The sequence below is a fragment of the Macaca nemestrina genome, chromosome 8 (genome assembly GCF_043159975.1).
Source record: "Macaca nemestrina isolate mMacNem1 chromosome 8, mMacNem.hap1, whole genome shotgun sequence".
NCBI classification, from domain to species: Eukaryota; Metazoa; Chordata; class Mammalia; order Primates; family Cercopithecidae; genus Macaca; species Macaca nemestrina.
Window position 1 is genome coordinate 70,425,107 of NC_092132.1, and position 18,341 is coordinate 70,443,447.

General features: G+C 33.7%; 1 protein-coding gene across 1 annotated transcript in view; it reads right to left on the reverse strand.

Moving 5' to 3' along the window:
- The window catches only part of LOC105483568 (cysteine rich secretory protein LCCL domain containing 1), a 46,419-nt gene that overhangs the window by 16,291 nt on the left and 11,787 nt on the right, over positions 1 to 18,341 (reverse strand). The window contains exons 3-10 of the mRNA XM_011744452.2: positions 5,821 to 5,939; positions 5,362 to 5,494; positions 4,271 to 4,386; positions 3,446 to 3,546; positions 1,615 to 1,755; positions 1,380 to 1,440; positions 1,204 to 1,270; positions 878 to 1,008 (exon numbers count right to left, since the gene is read on the reverse strand). Of these exons, the coding sequence (XP_011742754.1) occupies positions 878 to 1,008; positions 1,204 to 1,270; positions 1,380 to 1,440; positions 1,615 to 1,755; positions 3,446 to 3,546; positions 4,271 to 4,386; positions 5,362 to 5,494; positions 5,821 to 5,939 (869 nt within the window). The remainder of the gene's footprint in view (positions 1 to 877; positions 1,009 to 1,203; positions 1,271 to 1,379; positions 1,441 to 1,614; positions 1,756 to 3,445; positions 3,547 to 4,270; positions 4,387 to 5,361; positions 5,495 to 5,820; positions 5,940 to 18,341) is intronic.

Sequence of the window (18,341 nt, forward strand, 5' to 3'; positions counted from 1 at the left end):
CAGAGTGAGACCCTGTCTCAAAAAGCAAAAAAACAAAACAAACAAATGAAAAACAACAATAAAAAAAAAGACTACATAGGAGATCATTCCACAAATTTTTAAGAGTTCCTAATAGTTTTTTATAGTTATTAATTCTAACTTAACCCCACTGTGAAGATATCATGCAACTGTATTGTAACAAAAGAGACAATGTCAAATTTCCTAAGAAAAGGCATTCTGTATGAAGTTCAGTAATGTTTACTGTTTTACTTAGAGGAAAAAGACACTAAAAAGGTATTTCAAAAGCCCCCATTTTTCTACTTTCTATACAGTACATATAAAAATGCACAGTGTTTTGGAAAAAGGTATTTGGTACACCTCATAGGAGAAACATTAATAAAATTAAATGCTTTTATATTGAGATACTTTTAAACGGACAAAAGAAAGATGACATAGCATAACACATATTTAGAGAACTTTTCAAAATGCTCTTTTCTGTAAAGTAATTTATCTTATCAACGAAGTTAATGTTACATGAAATAAGCCATTTTCCCTAAATAGGACAAGAAGAACATGCAAATTAATTACCCTTCTCAGGGTATTTTCTGTCAAGCTAAAAAATATATTGCTTTACATTAAGAATTAACTATAAATTTACACATTTTTAATGCAACTCAAAAATTTGGAGTTTTAGCATGCCCATTACAAGCAAAAGGGTTCAACTTTGTCCTTAGATGCTTTATCTTCTTTTTGTCTAATAAAACTACAAGCTAAATGAGCCTTGAAAATTACCAAATTATTTCTTCTTAAATTATTCTATGCTTTGCTCTTTAAAAATGTGTTAGTTCATTGTTACAATTTAAAATTATCTGGTCCAAAAGATTATTTGTGTACTTACCCAATTGTCTGAATACCATTTCTATTAGACTTGATGAAATAATGTTTTCTTCCTTGTCTAGTGATATCTACCCAACCACCATCATTGTCTATTATACCATAATGAATTGCAGCTCTACAGATGCTGGATTGCTTGGAAAAAAGTAGGAGATAAAAGGATGTTAAAAATATAAGAGTTCTGCATAAGTTCAAACTATTTACCATTTATATGATTTTAAATTAAACATTTCTGAGCAAAATATACTTATGTAAGTTATTTTGCACAATAAAAATCAAATATTATATGGAAGGACCCTATCCTCAAATAATTACATTTATAATACTTACCATTTCATAATGTACACTGCCAATAACTTTAGCTTTACTATCCACACAGCCAGCAGGACATTCGTACCTAAATAAAAGTAATTGGGCACAAAATTTAGTTTCTCTGAATGTCAGTACAAAATACAAATAGTTATTATATTCAGTCAATTAGTTTTCAAAATAATAACAAATATTACCTATTGCAGGTTGTTCCTTTGCACTGATCTCTTAATCTTACTTCACATGAAACAATTTGGGCTATAAAGAAAAAAATACCAAAATAACTCATATAATATAAAAGCAGTTGTAATTCATTATATATAGCCTAATGACAAAATTTTTGCCATTCTATAAATGTTCAAATTAATAAAATCTTGATGGACATACCATTTAGGTACCTAAGAAATTTTATAAGTAATATAGAGGTCTTACACATTTGCTGTGTGCTTATGACTTCATTTCTGCTACTATCATCTGATCTTGTCCGGACATGGGTGTCATGGACTTGTGACTGCTGGCGTTCTATTTCATTTGTTTCCTCTTCTCGAGGGGTATAATACCCATCTGACCCTTCTGTTAGAGAAAGCAGATTTAGGAAATATTAACCCTATTTTACATGTGCACAAATTACAAATAATAATATACTTTGTTACTACTGTTAACATTGAGAACTAGAAAAATCAGTACTGTTTTTTTGCACAGGATTTGGCTTCAGGTGGTGATCTTAGGTACTGCATTGGAGTAAATGAAATACACACATAAGCCTTTTAAGTCCTTGATTCATTTATGTTAATGTTTGACTAATATTCAATGAAGCTGCTTCTAAACTTTGCTTATATTTCAACATATCATTGTTTGACTTTCATAATGACATCATGAAATCTACAAAGTGATCTAATAAGTTCATGGCTTAGCAAAATCAAATGTGATTTCAATTAAAATCATATTCTTAATATTTTCAGGAGGATCACATTTAGACTTCTCCCAAAAGGAAATGTGGCCTAAAGAAGGACTGATACGCCCTTATTATTTATGACAATATCCATCTCCACAGCAAGTTTTTTCCCTTTAGAAGAAAAGTCAATGTGCAGAAATTTAAACTTGACCATGGAGAATAATTTCAAACTTTTAATTTAATGTTTTTTTTTTTTTTTCCAGATTGGCCTTTATTAAAGGCTTGACAATGGCACATTTTGGAGAGGCGTATTATTTTGATGCATGCCCAAGAACTCAGAACCTAAAAAAAAAGTATGAAGTCACAGGAAAGTCAGCTTTAAGTAAAAGATAATGGTCACTGGGGAAGAGGCAGGCAGGTTGGAGGTTTGGACATAGAGAATATGAAAAACACCCACACAAGGAAAAAATGCTGCAAATACTTCCAGGAATGTTTAAATGGCTTATACAACACAGGGATATATATGGGCACTTCTCTACACATTTTAGTTAATGCATCATTAAGGGAAAAAAAAGAGACATGTGTCATTATGAGCACTGAAAAGGGGCTGTAATTGTTCAAATATTTCATATTATACTCAGTCTACATCATTCCTCCTTCAGTCACCATTAAGAAAAAAAGTACAAGGCAGTAAAAAATGTTCACTTGAATGCACAAGTGCATGACTTTTCACAAAGCTTTGTCATAACAGTTTATCTTTATGTGCTATAAACAGGACACCATATTTACTATTTAAGACATCAAATGCATTTCAGAGTACTACTCAATGTACTACTCAAGTAATATAAAACTAGTTTTACAGTTTTATGTAACTATTATACTTTTCTTATTTTAGCATGACAAATTGAATAGTGTGCAGTGAGAAGTGAAAAATCAATATAATTCATTGAGCATGGTTCAATAAGATACACAAAGGGGTATTTTGTTAAAAATGTTTAAAGTGCTAAAAATAAATTGTGTTAAATTGCTAAATCCTTTAAAAAAAGATGACAGTTATGGAAATAACTCTAGTCAACCATACATGAAGATGACTTTTAAGAATATAAATATACTTGTCATTCTGGGGTTATTTCAAAGTAGAATCAGAAAGTTACCTGAAATAATCATGGAACTTTAAAAATTTCATGTTAGTATAACAAAATTCTTATTAATATAAATATGATATAAATAATACAAATATTTGAAATAGAGTTCTAGAGACTTTTCGTGTAATCATTAAGTGTACTTCTGGCTTTTTTAAACATAAGTAATGCAGGAGCTGGATTAAAGTATAAATCAACATGAACACTACAACACAATAGCACTTACCTTTGTAGCACAGATTTTCTCTACAGCCCCCTCCAAAACTAGGTGGGCAAGCAGAACAGGGCCGCCCATGTTTGTAAGGGGCGTGGCCCCACCAGTTTCCCCTTTAAGAGATGATACGCTCTATTAAAAAGTAGTCTAACGGCATACTTTATAAAATATTGTGAAACATCACTATATATGAACATTCTAAGTAATTATTTTGGTGTATAGATTTAACACATTTATATAATTTATTACAGACCCCTTTTGGTTACTAGGTTTAAATATAAATTACTGCCTCATTTTGAAAGTTTCTCACGTAAATTAAAACACATATTGTTAAAAATTACGACATCAAACTTTTGCAGAAAGCCAAACTCTGCCATGGAATATTCACTATATTCCATTTGTTTTAATAAAAACCCATTATTAAACTTGAATTTGACCCTAAATATGATTGTGTCACATTGTTAATATAATCCTATAATCCCTTAAATGGTCTTTACACAGATGAAAATACATTTCTCAATTAATGTACAGTTTTTATCTCTAATAAATAACAATTATTCAATATTTATGGATAGTATAGTTTAGTGAGTAAAAGTGAATACATAAAAATATGCTTCCCATATTCACAAAGATTATACATTCATATTTCATATCCCCCTTTATGCATTTATTTTATGCATTAGGCAACTATAATTGTTGCCATATTAAATAAACAGAATTAAAATAATACACTTCATTCAGTGATACACACGGAAAACGGGAAACAATCAGGAACATAAAGGTATTTTCCTTTTGTTAAGAAAAATGTACATTTGAAATAGTGTTTTGTCTACTCACTTTGGGGAGTAATTGCACACCAGGTAGACAGCTTTGGGCCATATCTGCCCCCAGATGTTCATGTTATTACACAAATTAATGGCACAACCAATTCTGCTACTAGTTGCCCACACCACCTATATTAGAAAAATGAAAGGCTCAGAAAAAGCAGGCTGAAATCAAGTAGGACAACACTTCTGAGAGAAAAATGCATATAATTTGAAGGTGAGAAACCAATGTTTATCATTCAAAATGAACTGAGATCAAATCAAAAAGGGTTTTTTCCCTGAGTCTTTGAGTAATACCTAGTTCAATTTTAAAAAGAGAGCTGCAGAAAAATAACTGTGTCTGGTTATAATATGCAGGCATTTTCAAATGCAAACTTAGTAAATAATTCAAAAGTTACATCCTCACGAACCTAATGTCATATTAACGTGTCTATGAAGAAACTTTTCTGACAAAGGAACAGAAAATCACATCCTAAACAGCAAACACTGGAGCAAAAATTTACATGTCCAGATTTCTTATACAACATGATCTTTCCATCATGCCACAGGTTATCAGGTAGTTTGATGCTGGTCAGTCTTGTCACATGCAAAAGCATACAGAACAATTAATCTGCTTTATATTCACTGATAATAAGTCTGATCAGCAGTGAGCTTTATCTAGTTCAATCTGCCTTTAGTTGTTTGATTTGGAAACTTAGAACATACCAATTGTGAACATGAAATATAAATATATATATATACATGTTGCACATGTAAATATTGAATGTCATTGGTAAATAAAACTGTATTTTTATTCCTTGAGATAAAACTTTGACACTGAAGATGGTAAATTTCTCCCCATATTACTGGGGCCATATTAAAAATGTTTGATATGCAAAATCACTGAAATAATGTCTTTTTAAGTAGATGCTTGGACTTTTTTGTGTGATAATTATTTTCATTGTTTATAGAAATTTGTAAGCCAATTCAACATAATCAATATTCATATAATTTTTTTAATAACCATATTAAATGATATAAGAAAGACAAGTTCACTAGCCTAATTTCTTTCATAGTTACATTAACTCAATTTGGGGAATTAAGTATAATACCCCCTAAACATACCTGTGTATAATGTGTACATACGGGACCAGAACACCTGAATGGACAATATGGGTTGCATTCATGTTCATATGGGTAGCTAAAATCTTTCACTTCATCATACCATGCTTGTACATGAAACGTCGGGGGCCTATATCTATTAGAGAGAAAACAGTCACAGAGGGCAAGCAAAGTTGCAGAAAATACAAAACTAAATATTGCAAAATACATTGGTATAATTTGGTAGAAAGATACTTTGGTGCAAATTATTAAACTTAAATATTTATGCCCATTACATTACTAATAAATTGATGATTTAAAGTCTAAAAAATTGCTGATTGTTCTGGTATGATATTTATTTTTTGTTACTTGTTTTGTGATGATTTTTCTTTCAAGTCTTTGAAAAACTGCACTGATGAATTAATAAGGATTTCATTTTAAACATTAATGTTTTCAGAAACAAAAAGTTGTGCTTTAAGATACCTTCCCCAGTGTGCTCCCAAATTCTGTCCAATTGATGGAAGCAAGCTTGCAGGTCCATGTTCCCACAAGCAAGATTCAGCCCAGGATTCTGCAGATCTTTCCAGCTCTACATCCCATGTCTACAGTTTAAAACAAAAGCAAAATGTGCACATGTAGCATTTGGACACTTCTTCAGAATATAGCGTTGAGCAGTTCTTACATTTTCTCCTTTCTTTCTTTACAAAGTCAACATCATAGTTTGGATTATCACCAGACTCAAAAGTCATCTAAATTTTTGTGCTGGCCTCCAAATCAATCTCCATGTCTCTATCTCTTAACTCTCCAAATTGCCCTACACGTGCTTAGAATTACTTAAGTGAACACGAATATGCTGAAGTAATTCCTCTGTCTAAACACATAAAACAAATCCCCATACACATAAAGTCCAAGATCCGGGGTCCCATTCTTCCCTATCATAAAGCATACAAGTCCTTGCTCTTGCTGACATTGTTTCCTCTGCCTAAGCATCCTTCTCCCAGTTATTTGTCAGACAGGTCCCCACTCTTCCTTCACAATCCAGCTTTATAAAATACTTTTTCTGTGACATCATATCAGTTTTCTTAGATGTAAGCTACCCCTTTGGGACTCTTAAGGCTTTGTTACTTTTCTTTGTTTAGCACTTATTACATTGTAATATTAGTATTTGCTTACATATCTATCTCTTTCATGAGACTGTAAATTGAACGGGGCAGTGCTGCTGGTATCCTTGGTCTATTTTCTAGTGTCTATCATCTGGACAAGGTGATTAATAAATGCTTCTTAAATACATGAATAACAAATCTAATTCTCATAAAAATATATACATAAAATTAAATAATTCATTTTTAAAAATAATTTAAAAAGAAATAATTCAAATCACTAAGTTATTTTAGTGAAATGATTACTGAAATAATTTTGCAAGTTCTGGGTTTAGTATTCAAGTTATTAATTTGAAAAATATGCAGTATAGTATGTGTGGTGGTAAAAACACCGAGTTAGGTAGACCTGGGTTCAATCTTAGCACTACAATTACAGGACTCTGGGCATGTTATGAAGACGGGAAAACAAATCTGGGAATGGAAACTGAGGACATAACTTAAGTGACAGTGATGAAGCTGGAAAAGAGTAGACAGTGAAATGATGTTTAGGAATTTAAATTCCTACAACTTGATAAATGGCTGGAGTAGGCGGTAAGGGAAAGAAAAGGTGAACACTGACGATACTACCAAATTGGAAGAAAGGAAATAGGGAGAGAGAAACAGATGGTTGTAATAGAAGTGTGTGTCTAGGTATTTCCATGCATATTTCAAGGGTGACGTATGAGGGCACATATGCCAAGTAGAGAGTAGAACTATATGACTGGGGGTCCAGAGGAAAAAATGTGCTCTGAAGATATGAATCGTGAAGTTATTCAACCAGAGATAAATTTATTTGGGAATATGATATAGAATGAGAAGAGGAATAAAATAAAAAGAAAATTCTGGGGGTGTCAAAATCTAAAGGGAGAAAACTCCAACAAGATAACAAAAGAAGCCAGGTGAGACAGAATAAAAGAGGTTAAAGAAAAACTAATTAATATGAAATTATAGAAGTAAAGAGAGAGAAAAGATACTTTGGGAGTAGAGAATGGGTAACAAGTTTGAATAACACAGAAAACCAAGATTTCCTAAGTACTAATTCATGACTAAAAGCAACTTCAGATTAATGATGGGTGAAGAAATCAGAACACAGAGCATTAATAAGTGAAGAGAAAGTACGGAAAACAAATGTGAGCTACTTTCTCAATACTTTAGATAGGAAGAGAGATGTGGCAGAAGCTATAGATGAGATGCCAGAGTCTAGGGAGAACTTGTTCACTTGCTTTGATTTTTAAAGGATACAGGAAATCTAGTCACATCAATACGCCAAAAGGAAAACACCCTAGGGACAAAGATGCATGCAAAAAGAAATATATGTTTGAGGAGAAGAAGATTCCTAATTCATTCATATAATTTTTCATAGGTGAACATTCCTCCCCATTCCATTGTGGTACTGAAATACAGATCAAATCACAAAGGAAAATTTATACAAAATTAGAATAAGTTAATCATTAGTGTATCTTAATTTTCTAGCAAAATACAAAAATAGTGTATTTATATGCAACTAAAAATATAAGAGCAGCAAGAGTCGTTGCTTTTCATAAAAGTTTTAATTTTACTTTCAATTAGTGTCAAATATTCAAGATGACTGGTTTTAAGATATGGACATCAGAAACAAATGCTGTAAACAAATATTATCAGGTAAGCACTTTATTTGCCAATTATGGGCATATTATTAAACTTTACCATTTATCTTTGACCTAATTTTATAATTATACATAAAGTTTATTATACAAAAGTATAATTCAAGTTGTGGTCACTATTTGTCCAAAGAAGAATTAGGTAAGAAACAATGAATTTGGCTAAAGTCCCAGAAAATGAGCAAAATGTTGATTTCCTTTTGTATCTAGAAAGTTGGAGAAGTAATCGTCTCTCAAAAGCAAGCAGGTTTCCAGGTGGAGTTCCCTAAAGACATAGGTTGTCTTTAAGGGACAAATTATTATCTGCAATCCAGGAAATCAGATTCTTGCAGAGTTCTCTAGTTATACGCACGATATAACTACACTTACCTGTAGGGTTTTGTTTTGTTTTTTTTTAATATATCAATCTCATATTCAAAGAGTAGCCAGAAAATAGGAAAAACAGAAACAGTTCCTAGAAGGCTAAAAATAATTGCTTTGAAACAATTGCGATGGTTTTAAAATGCCCTTTCCACTAAAGGTGGAGTTGAATTCCCCACTCTCCCCTTGAATTTGAGCTAAATAGTGACTCAATTCTAATAAACAGAAAGAGGCTGGGAGACTTTGGGTAGCTAGGTTAGGAAAGAAGGCTTCTGTTTTTGTTTGTTTGTTTTTCCTGTTAAGACACATCATGATAGACCTAAGCCAATGAATTAGGAGTCCAGTTACCATGACTAGATAGCTGGAAAGAAAATATGGAGAGACCACAGAGAGAGATGCAGATGATACTCCAGAGATGTGAGTTTTTCTAGCCAAGGCATGTGACCTGTGAGTTTGCGAGCCCTCAGATGATGGCAACGCAAGTCAGGGCAATTGTGAGACACCTCAAGTGAGGACCATTCAGCTGAGCTCTTAAAACAATCCTTATGGCCTCTACTCAAGTTCAATTTACTCTTGTTTCACATATGATTCTACAATCTTAGGTGTCAGTTTTCCCTATGAAATTGAAAATGGATCATTTTTAGAAAAGATATACAACTAGTTCCACACTAGTTTAATACACTATAGTGTATCTAAGTGTTTCAAGTTTGCTTATATTTCTGTTGTATAGAAATCAGAATAAAATGTAAAACATATCATTCAAATACTTTGAGCTAATTGTTCTTATTTGTAAATTTGTTAGCTGAAATAGAAGGCAACTCAGATCACTTTGAGGACTAAAATTCAATGTTGAATATATACAATGCATAAGCTGTATTTAAGGTATGACTTATAATTTTATTTAATCCATTAAAAATAGTGGGAAAAGCATACTGAATAAACTATAATATTGCTAAAATAAGGGCATACATTTTTAACATAAGTGCTGAAGCAGAGGGGCATGCAACCAAAATTTAGTTCTTTATCAATATTAATATTAATTAGTGACGAAAAGTAATTATCTATTCATAGAATCGAATAAAGCATAGCTGTTTAGGTCAAGTTCAATAATACAAATCAAGTCTTAAAAACTTATTGAAAGAAATTCTACCATGACTTAACAATAAGCATGGTACATATTTTTTAAAGCTACAACATAGTTCATGTTTTAAAACTGCCAATAAGTTATACCCACCCCATTAAATGTAGGTTAGTCTCTATACATTTCTATTTAAATTCAGGTTTGCAAATTAAATCAAGATAGCCTAAAGAGTTTCTTTTTTTCTTCCTCTGAACTATTCACCCAGCACTAATTTAAAGTCAAACCACACTACAATTACCATTTCTCTATAAAATGAGTAGTTGGGTACCCATTTCTATACATGTGAGGTGTGCCAAAATGAAAACAACTCTATTTCCCAACTACATCTGAAAGTTGTTCCTTCTTGGAGCATTGCAAAGGCAGTTATGCTGGAAGTCCAGATCTAGGCTGGAGGCTCTCAAGTCTTACCTTTCCACTAGTGAAAGCTGAAAATAATGATAGAATTATTTTTAAAACTGTCTCTTAGCATTTGCAATAAGTTTTGAACAATAAATTCCCCAAACATCCTTCTTTTGAGACACATAAGTGTACATGCTTAACTCAGAAAAGCACTCCAATATCTCCAACCCTACCTATCCCAGTTCTGTGCAGTCAGGGGCTGACAGAAGTAATGACAGAATTACGCTTTAGTTTCCAATGGTGCTGAAAATACCCCTTCTTCAGTGCTGTGTGTTCTGGACCTATATAAGTCAAGGGCATTCGTGATCAATTTTCTTCTTCTTTTATTATGCAGACAGAGACAAAAGTTTGCATTGTTCAAATGACTCAAACCATAAAATACATGGAACACCCTGGAAGAGTTCTCTTTCCCATTTAAATTGTTATTTCCAAACTTATATCTTTGATTACATCGTTTGGTTTCTCTTTCCTTATCTCTAACATTACGGAGCTGAAATAAGTCTTTCCAAATTCTTTTGTAATTCAATGGAAAAGACTCAGCTTTCCAATTCCATTGTCTGTACATCACGGTCTCTTAGATGACATCCTGTATTGCTGGTAGTATCCCATAAGAATCAGCTGTAAAATACTATTTCTGGTGACAAAGGCATCTGATGACAATTAAGATGACAACGAAGAGCATCTCTATTACCTAAGAAGCAAAAGCTGTTTTCAAACAGCCATTTGAGAAGCGGTTTTGTGATAACCAAGGAGATTTCAGATTTCCTAATTACGAGCGCATGACAGCAGAGCTCAATTGTTTCGAAGTATTTGTTTTAATATTGTTCATAACAGATAAATGCAACAGAGAACCTTAATAAAACTTTGCATTTAGTTGAATAAGAAGATAACCTTAATAAAAATTTAAAACCAGGCCTTTCTTCAGTTTAGTACTGAAAATATGATGGTAAAATATTTGAAATAAAGCACAGACTTCTAAATATAATTTTTTGCACAGCTATCAGGAATACCAGAATTTTTCAAGCAGCTCATGAATGCAGAAGTGATTTGAGAAAATCAAAGGCATACAGAATTATCTTTTTAGAAATACTGCTTTAAAATATAATTCTTGCTATGCTACCACTTCTGAAATAAAACAGGTTTGTAAATCATCCATCTTAATTCAATCCCTCCCCAAATCTTTTGTTTTCCTTTTTAAATCAGAAACTACAACCCAAGAATCTGATAGAGTAAGTTGTCAATGTGATCCTAACTACAGCAATAACCTAACTTCCAAGATACCCCAATAGTTCGTTATTCTATGAAAATAACACATTGGACAGTTCAGAATACATCAGATTCAAATTCCAAATATAATGACTCATTATAACATCTGTAAAGCTCTGTAATTTTCTCCCAGACATCAATGAAATAAATAAGTAAATAAATCTGTGCGGGAAGAGTGTGAGATGCTTTTGTGACTAAATCATCTGGTATTAAATGCACTATGGCAAGCAGCTGTATTGCATTCCTTACAATTCAATTACTTCAGGTATTTTAAGTGTTGTGCTTCACCCATTCTGAATAGACTTTGTAGTTATAGGGAAAATGCACGAGGCTCAGATTTCAAAGGAAACACTTATGTTACAGGGCACAGTGACTTTGCCAACTACTGAGAAAGAAGCATTACCTTAAGGCAATGCACAAATTAGGGTCTCCTGCAAATTGAGAGATGTGAGGCATGAGTGGCAATGTTTCACTTAAAATCTAAAACAAAGGCTTAAAACCTTAAAAAAATAGCACCCTAACAATTTAGAAAACTCCTCTATATTTTATTAAAATTAAAATACCTTTTGTAATGGAAACTTAATATGCAGATACACTCACAAGATTATTTCAATTAAACCCACTGTATCAATATATACAGATATCATATTGAATATTACATCAGATGCATGACATAAGGCTTACAGTCTTTGTGGGACAGCAAAGCCATTAATTTTCTACAGAATTACAGTTCTTACATTTTCCATAGAATTTCTACTGATTAAGCTCATCTCATCTCAGTGTCAAGGTCCCCCTCCCCAAGTTTGACCATACCATACCTACCTCGCTTATCAAGAAAATCCTTTAGTAATTGCAAATGTCTCATATAATTGATGGTACTTTAAGTCCTGATCTATACATATTCTTTACTTCTTGATCTTTAAGTCTTCATCTATAGACATGATGCCATTTTATAAGAATAAACATGTGTTCAGTTTATTCATAACCCAGTAAATTTTATATAGATGCAGGATTGATCTAAAAGTCAAGTCTATAAAAATGCATGATAGGAAAACTCATTAAAAAATCCCTCCGCAGTATCTACTTATGAATTAGTTTATGTTTCATATTCAAATATCAAAATAACCATAACTTAGGTTTTGAAAGTAAATAAAAAATAATTGCTTTTGTGTATTTATGTGGGAACATCAAATTTTCAAAATGAAATAAAAAAAGATCTAACAAGTGAAAAACTTCTTGGACAAAAGAAGACAGTTTATGGAGACATAGAAACTGAAATCTACAATTTGACATCCAAACTTCAATTTAAACCAAAGGTGACTACTATAAGAAACATTCAAATGTATATTTACATACTTTTAATGAAACGACTATGTTACATTGCTTGGTGTCTCTATATTGCTATATTAAGAATTCTGCGATAAGTTTCCACTAATAATTCCTGCCTCAAGAATGATAAATTGCTGTGCCTGCAAACAGGCAGTGAGAGCTACAAACAACATAGTTTCCCGTTTTCCTTGAATGCCACGAAGCTCAAAGCTGGTTTAGGAACCATAGCATCCTCAATCAGATTTTTAGACATTCCTCAGGAATATGACTATAGCATTATTTTCCTCAATATTAAAACAATGACTAAAAGGATGATTTTTTAAAGAATGGTTTTCAAAAGTCCTTATTTAAAACTCTGAGAAAGAAGATAGTGCTAAATATTCATTTACCCCACACAGTCAGCTCAGCCCCTTACTGCCAAGTTCAGTGTCTTCACAATATAGCTCCACATACTGAGTTACCTCAGGCTCTCCTGCCCCCGGCTTCTGGTTAGATTTGGCCAACAAAACACACAAACAGGAATTCCGAGGGTGGGAGGTGAATTTCAGAATGCGTTGCCCCTCTGAGTCCTCTAGGCCTCACCGCAATGGTGACCGGGTCCTCTCACATGACCCTGCTTCCAGGCACCTGTCTTCACCAGCCTGTGTCAGGACCACAAAAGCCTGGGCACCCTGCCACACCCCATGGCTCGCCTTAATCCTGCCCACAACTCTGCGTATAGGCCCTTCATTATTATTATTATTATTATTATTTTTACTGTTGAACCCTAGTTATTGTGGCATTTGTTTCCTGTTGAGAAACAAATATTTGAAAATGAAAACCTTTCACAGAATTTTGATTAGCAAACTGCCTAACAACCTGTTACCTGACACATACTAGATCTTAATGAATGCTCTCTTCTTCCCCTGTTCCTATGAGAATCTGTTTGATTTGCTGTAATTAACATAGCCCGTCTCTTCCAGTAATTTGGAACATTACCAGTAATTTAGAACACTACTGGTATTTATATGAGTAAGAGAGAAATTAAAATTCAAAATTTTGAATGATTGAAAAATAAGATAATCACTGCTATCTAAAGTTCCAACGAGAGAGTAAACAATCTTATAATTCATGTTTAAGACAACATGAATTACAAAACAAAGGTTGGAGTAAGTTACTCCTAGCTTTGCTGCAAATTCTTAACAATTAACTAATTTAAGACCTTAGTTAAAAAGAAATCTTTCTGAGATTCACTTCCAGCTGAAGTCTCCAAGTATCCCTGAAGTTCAGGTGACACTAACATATACATACATTATATATAAAAAACATTTTTTAGGTCAAGAAAGCTCAAGAAACTCAAAGCTTGGAAATAATTTGTAATAAAGTTTCACTTTAAAAGGTCAGACTAATACTGTCATATTACCTCAAATAAAATGTTTCATCATAAGAAGCAGATAAGACAATGGAACAGGGCTGTGCTGCTCAAGTCTGCCATGATTCACACTTGACAGAACAAGGTTGTTTCCACCATTTGGGAAAATCTGACCAAGCCTAAATATCTCCATAATTGAGGCTTAAATCAATTCACACAGATTGTGACAGCCATTTCCTCCCCATTGAATCAGCTGGACACATATTTTCACCACAATCCCTTACTGATGAGGGTCTCACCATATTCCCTTCCACACAATGATGGTAACCTCTACCAAATACTATTTCAAAACATACCTCTTCTAAGAGGCTTTACTCGTCACTGCTTTATTCTGAAATTCTTCATGATTTATATGCAGTGTAAAATATATTAATTTGTACTTCTTACCATACTGTGACTTACATCTTGAAAACAGTTCATCAAGAGTTTTGGCATTCTGATCACTGTATCTCCTGGAAGATCCTATCCTGAACTTCAGAGGGCTTCTGACCATCCCCAGATCGTGAGACAGAGATGTCAGAAACCCAGTGCAACTCAGAAAGTCACTGAAATCCAGTGATAATTTAGCCACCTGTCATGTTTACTAAATGAGTTTGCACTAACCCAAAATGAATGAGTTTGCCCTAAGCCAAAAACTATTCTACTTAAAAACATAAAATTTTGTTTTATATAAAATTGTTTTATGTAAAATTATTGTTTGCATAAATTCATGTTTAAAATATATAAAATGGTTTTACCTAACTTTATTTTTTATTACATTTTACATAATTTTATATTTTTCAATAGAGTACATCAGGATATGTAAAACAATATTTACATATCATGTCAAGCTTGCAATGATATGTAATTATGTAAAACATTTTAGTGAAAAGCTTTCACTAAAAAGAATGTTTTTGCAATTTTCTAATAAAACTATTTTGTCAAGACAGAATTAAATCCTTTTCATTCTGTCTACTTTAAATTGTTGTTGAAAATCTTGTCATCTTTTCATTTTTTTCATTCATCCCATTTTGTTTTCCTTCCGGCTAACACAAACTGAGCTTAGGGCATGTGTCAGCCACACAACCGGGGAATGCAAAGATTACCATGGCACAGTCCCTTCCTACAAAGGAATGTGAGGCTAGAGAAAGAGACAAGGATGTAAACACTGCAAGCAGCGGCATGTAAAGGAGGCTATGGAAGCCAGGGAACTGGGTCTGGGAGGCACCTAATTCTGTATGGAGGGTTTAGACAAAAGCAGGTTAGGCTCTAAGTGAATCTTAAAGGAAGTAGAAATTCATTACAAAGAAAACAAGGAGGGCGATAGGCATTCTCACTGTCTGCAAAGGGGAGCAGGCTTGGCGAGATCTGTTTAGCATCAAAAATCTCAAGGCACATGTAATAACACGGTAGATGTTCACGTGAAATAGCACTGCTTTGTATTTGTTCAGGTTGTACTCACTTATTCACAGTACCCTTGATTTAGCAGACCTCTTGGCCTTTTCTTTCCACACAGGAGTTCCCATGTTCTTATTCCATCTTCATTCAAGAGCTGCCCCTCCCTCAACACTTTTTTTCATTTTGATTTTCCTTCTCTGGACAACATCTGATCTCATTCATTATTTCAGATACGGATTTAATATGTCTTGAGCAAGTATAAGATACAGTTTTACGTTTTATTACCAGCAGCCCCTTTACCAGACTGTCCAGCATTTTGGTGGTTACTTTGTATTGTTTGACTTGCAACAACATACAGGGGACATTCTAGAAACACTAAGTCCCGTGTTCACTCTCAGTCTTGCCTAATAGCTCATTATCCTTTTATCTAGTTGCTGCCCTCCAACCCCTCATACTTACCCAACTGAAATTTTACTTCCTCCCTTCTTACTCATATGGCCTTTAAGGTTTATTCTGTCAGTGGCTGTATTTCACTTTTCACTATCCAGCAGAATTGTGCCATTAACTAACTTTGAGATTCATTTCCCATTTCTCCTCCAATTAGACTGACTTCAACATTAGGCCTTAGAGGAGAGAATCTTATTGTTCAAACTTCTCCAACATTATGCATTATAAGTACTTTGTAAAAAAAAAAAAAATGAAAAAGAAATTCCATTTTCCTGCCTTAACAGTTACAGTCACTACCTTATATAAAGAAAAAAGGGAGGAGAATGTGATAGTTGAAGAGGGAGAAAATAAAGAACCTGTATTTTACAATTATTCATGTCCCAATTTAAACCTCACTTCCTCCAGGAAGGATAAAGCCTTCTACTTAAAATGAGGTTGCTAGAACAGCGGCCACCACATCACCTGGGGGTTTGTTAGAAATGCAGAACATTGGGGTTCCCAGACCTATTGAATCGAAATATATATTTTAACAAGATTCCCAGGGGATTCATATGCACATTAAAGTTTGAGTACTATTAGACAAAAGCACCCCTTATTTCTACCCCCAAAATCATACCTACTTGCTTTGCCATGACAAAAATATGCTTTCTATCTTTAATATTCTGCTATTTTCATAACATGTTTTGGCTTAAAAATTAAAATATAAAGCATGGCTTACTAAATAGACTGTGTCCTTTTTCAAATGTTTGCCTTTGAGGTTTATGAGCTGCCAATATAGAAAATCTGCTGTCTTTTTCCCAATTAGCATGTATGTGTAAGTAGTTGACTTAATCACACCTTACTGATTCTGCTAACAAGTCAAAAGAAGAAAAAAGTAAGCTTCGCCAGATCAGTTTCAGCTTCTTATTTTTAGCCAGTTTAATAACCCGGTAATCCAAGTAACATATTTGGGTCAACAGTTCCATAATTTTCATAATTTAGATTCCTGTACAACCATATGTATTTAGCATTCAATTGCAATATGAACCCCAAACAAGCTATCTGGTATGTATCTGTACTAGATCCATATTATCTAATATCTGAGTACTTAAAAAATTAATCCATTACTAACATGTCTTTGATTATCTCTTTCTAATCTCCAGATGTTGCCTAGTCAAATGTCTCCAAAGGGAAAGCAGGTGACACCACATACAGTGGTGTGATAGAGTGGTGTGACCAATGGCAAATCAGAGAAGAAATTATTACTTTAAATCTCTGATTCTTGTCAATACCTTGAAATAATATAGTAAACTTCTTCGCTGCTATTAAATCTCTGAACTTTACTGTTTTTTGTTTTTGTTTTTTTTTTTTTTGAGATGGAGTCTCTCTGTCACCCAGGCTGGAGTGCAGTGGCACGATCTCGGCTCACTAAAATCTCCATCTCCCAGGTTCAAGCGATTCTCCTGCCTCAGCTTTCCAAGTAGCTGAGACTACAGGCATGCATCATCACACCTGGCTAATTTTTCTATTTTTGATAGAGATGGCATTTCACCATGTTGATCTGACTGGTCTCGAACTCCTGACCTCAGATGATCCACCCACCTCAGCAACCAAAGTGCTGGGATTACAGGCATGAGCCACCACACTGGCTCCATCTCAAAAAAAATTCAAAATAAAACAGAAATTTTTATTCACCTAAAAGGCCAAAAAGGATTCTGGGACCAGGCACTGTGGCTCTCGCCTATAATCCCTGCACTTCAGGAGGCCGAGGCAGGAAGATGACTTGAGCCCAGGAGTTCAAGACCAGCCTGGGAAACACGGCAAGACCAATCTCTACAAAAAATTTAAAAATTAGCTGGGTGTGGTGGTATGGGCCCGTAGTCTCAGCTACTCAGGAGGCTGAGGAGGAGGACGGCTTGGGCCCACGAGTTTGATGATGCAGTGAGTCATGACTGTGCCATTGCACTACAGCCTGGGTGACAGAGCAAGACGTTGTCTCAAAAAAAAAAAAAAAAAAAAGGATTCTGGTCCATGTTTTTATGTCTACCTTATTTTCTAATACTTACCCTGTTATGGAATAAAATTCAGTCCCACAGTCCTTCTTTGTTAAATTCCAACCTTATTCCTGACTTGAAGACTTTGTGCCTAGTATTTCTCCTGCCTAGAATGATGGGTCTCTGTATCTTTCCTTAGCTGACTCCTTGTAATTCACCAATACAGAAAAGCCTTCTCCAACAACCCAATAGGACTAGCTCCACCTCCCTCATTCTCTATCACCTCACTCTGCTTATTTTCATTAACTGGTCAAACGCCTTATAAACTAATGCATTCCTCAGCATTAAGAACAGTGTCTGTCACATAAGTGCTCAGTCAATATTTGTTGATTTAAATGCCTTTTTAAACGTAAATTTATCAATAATAACAAATCACTGTAATCAATTATAAAAGCCTTACAAGTAGCTTTTTAAAATTATGAAGGCAACAAATATTTAGGAAAATAAGAACATGGTTAGACA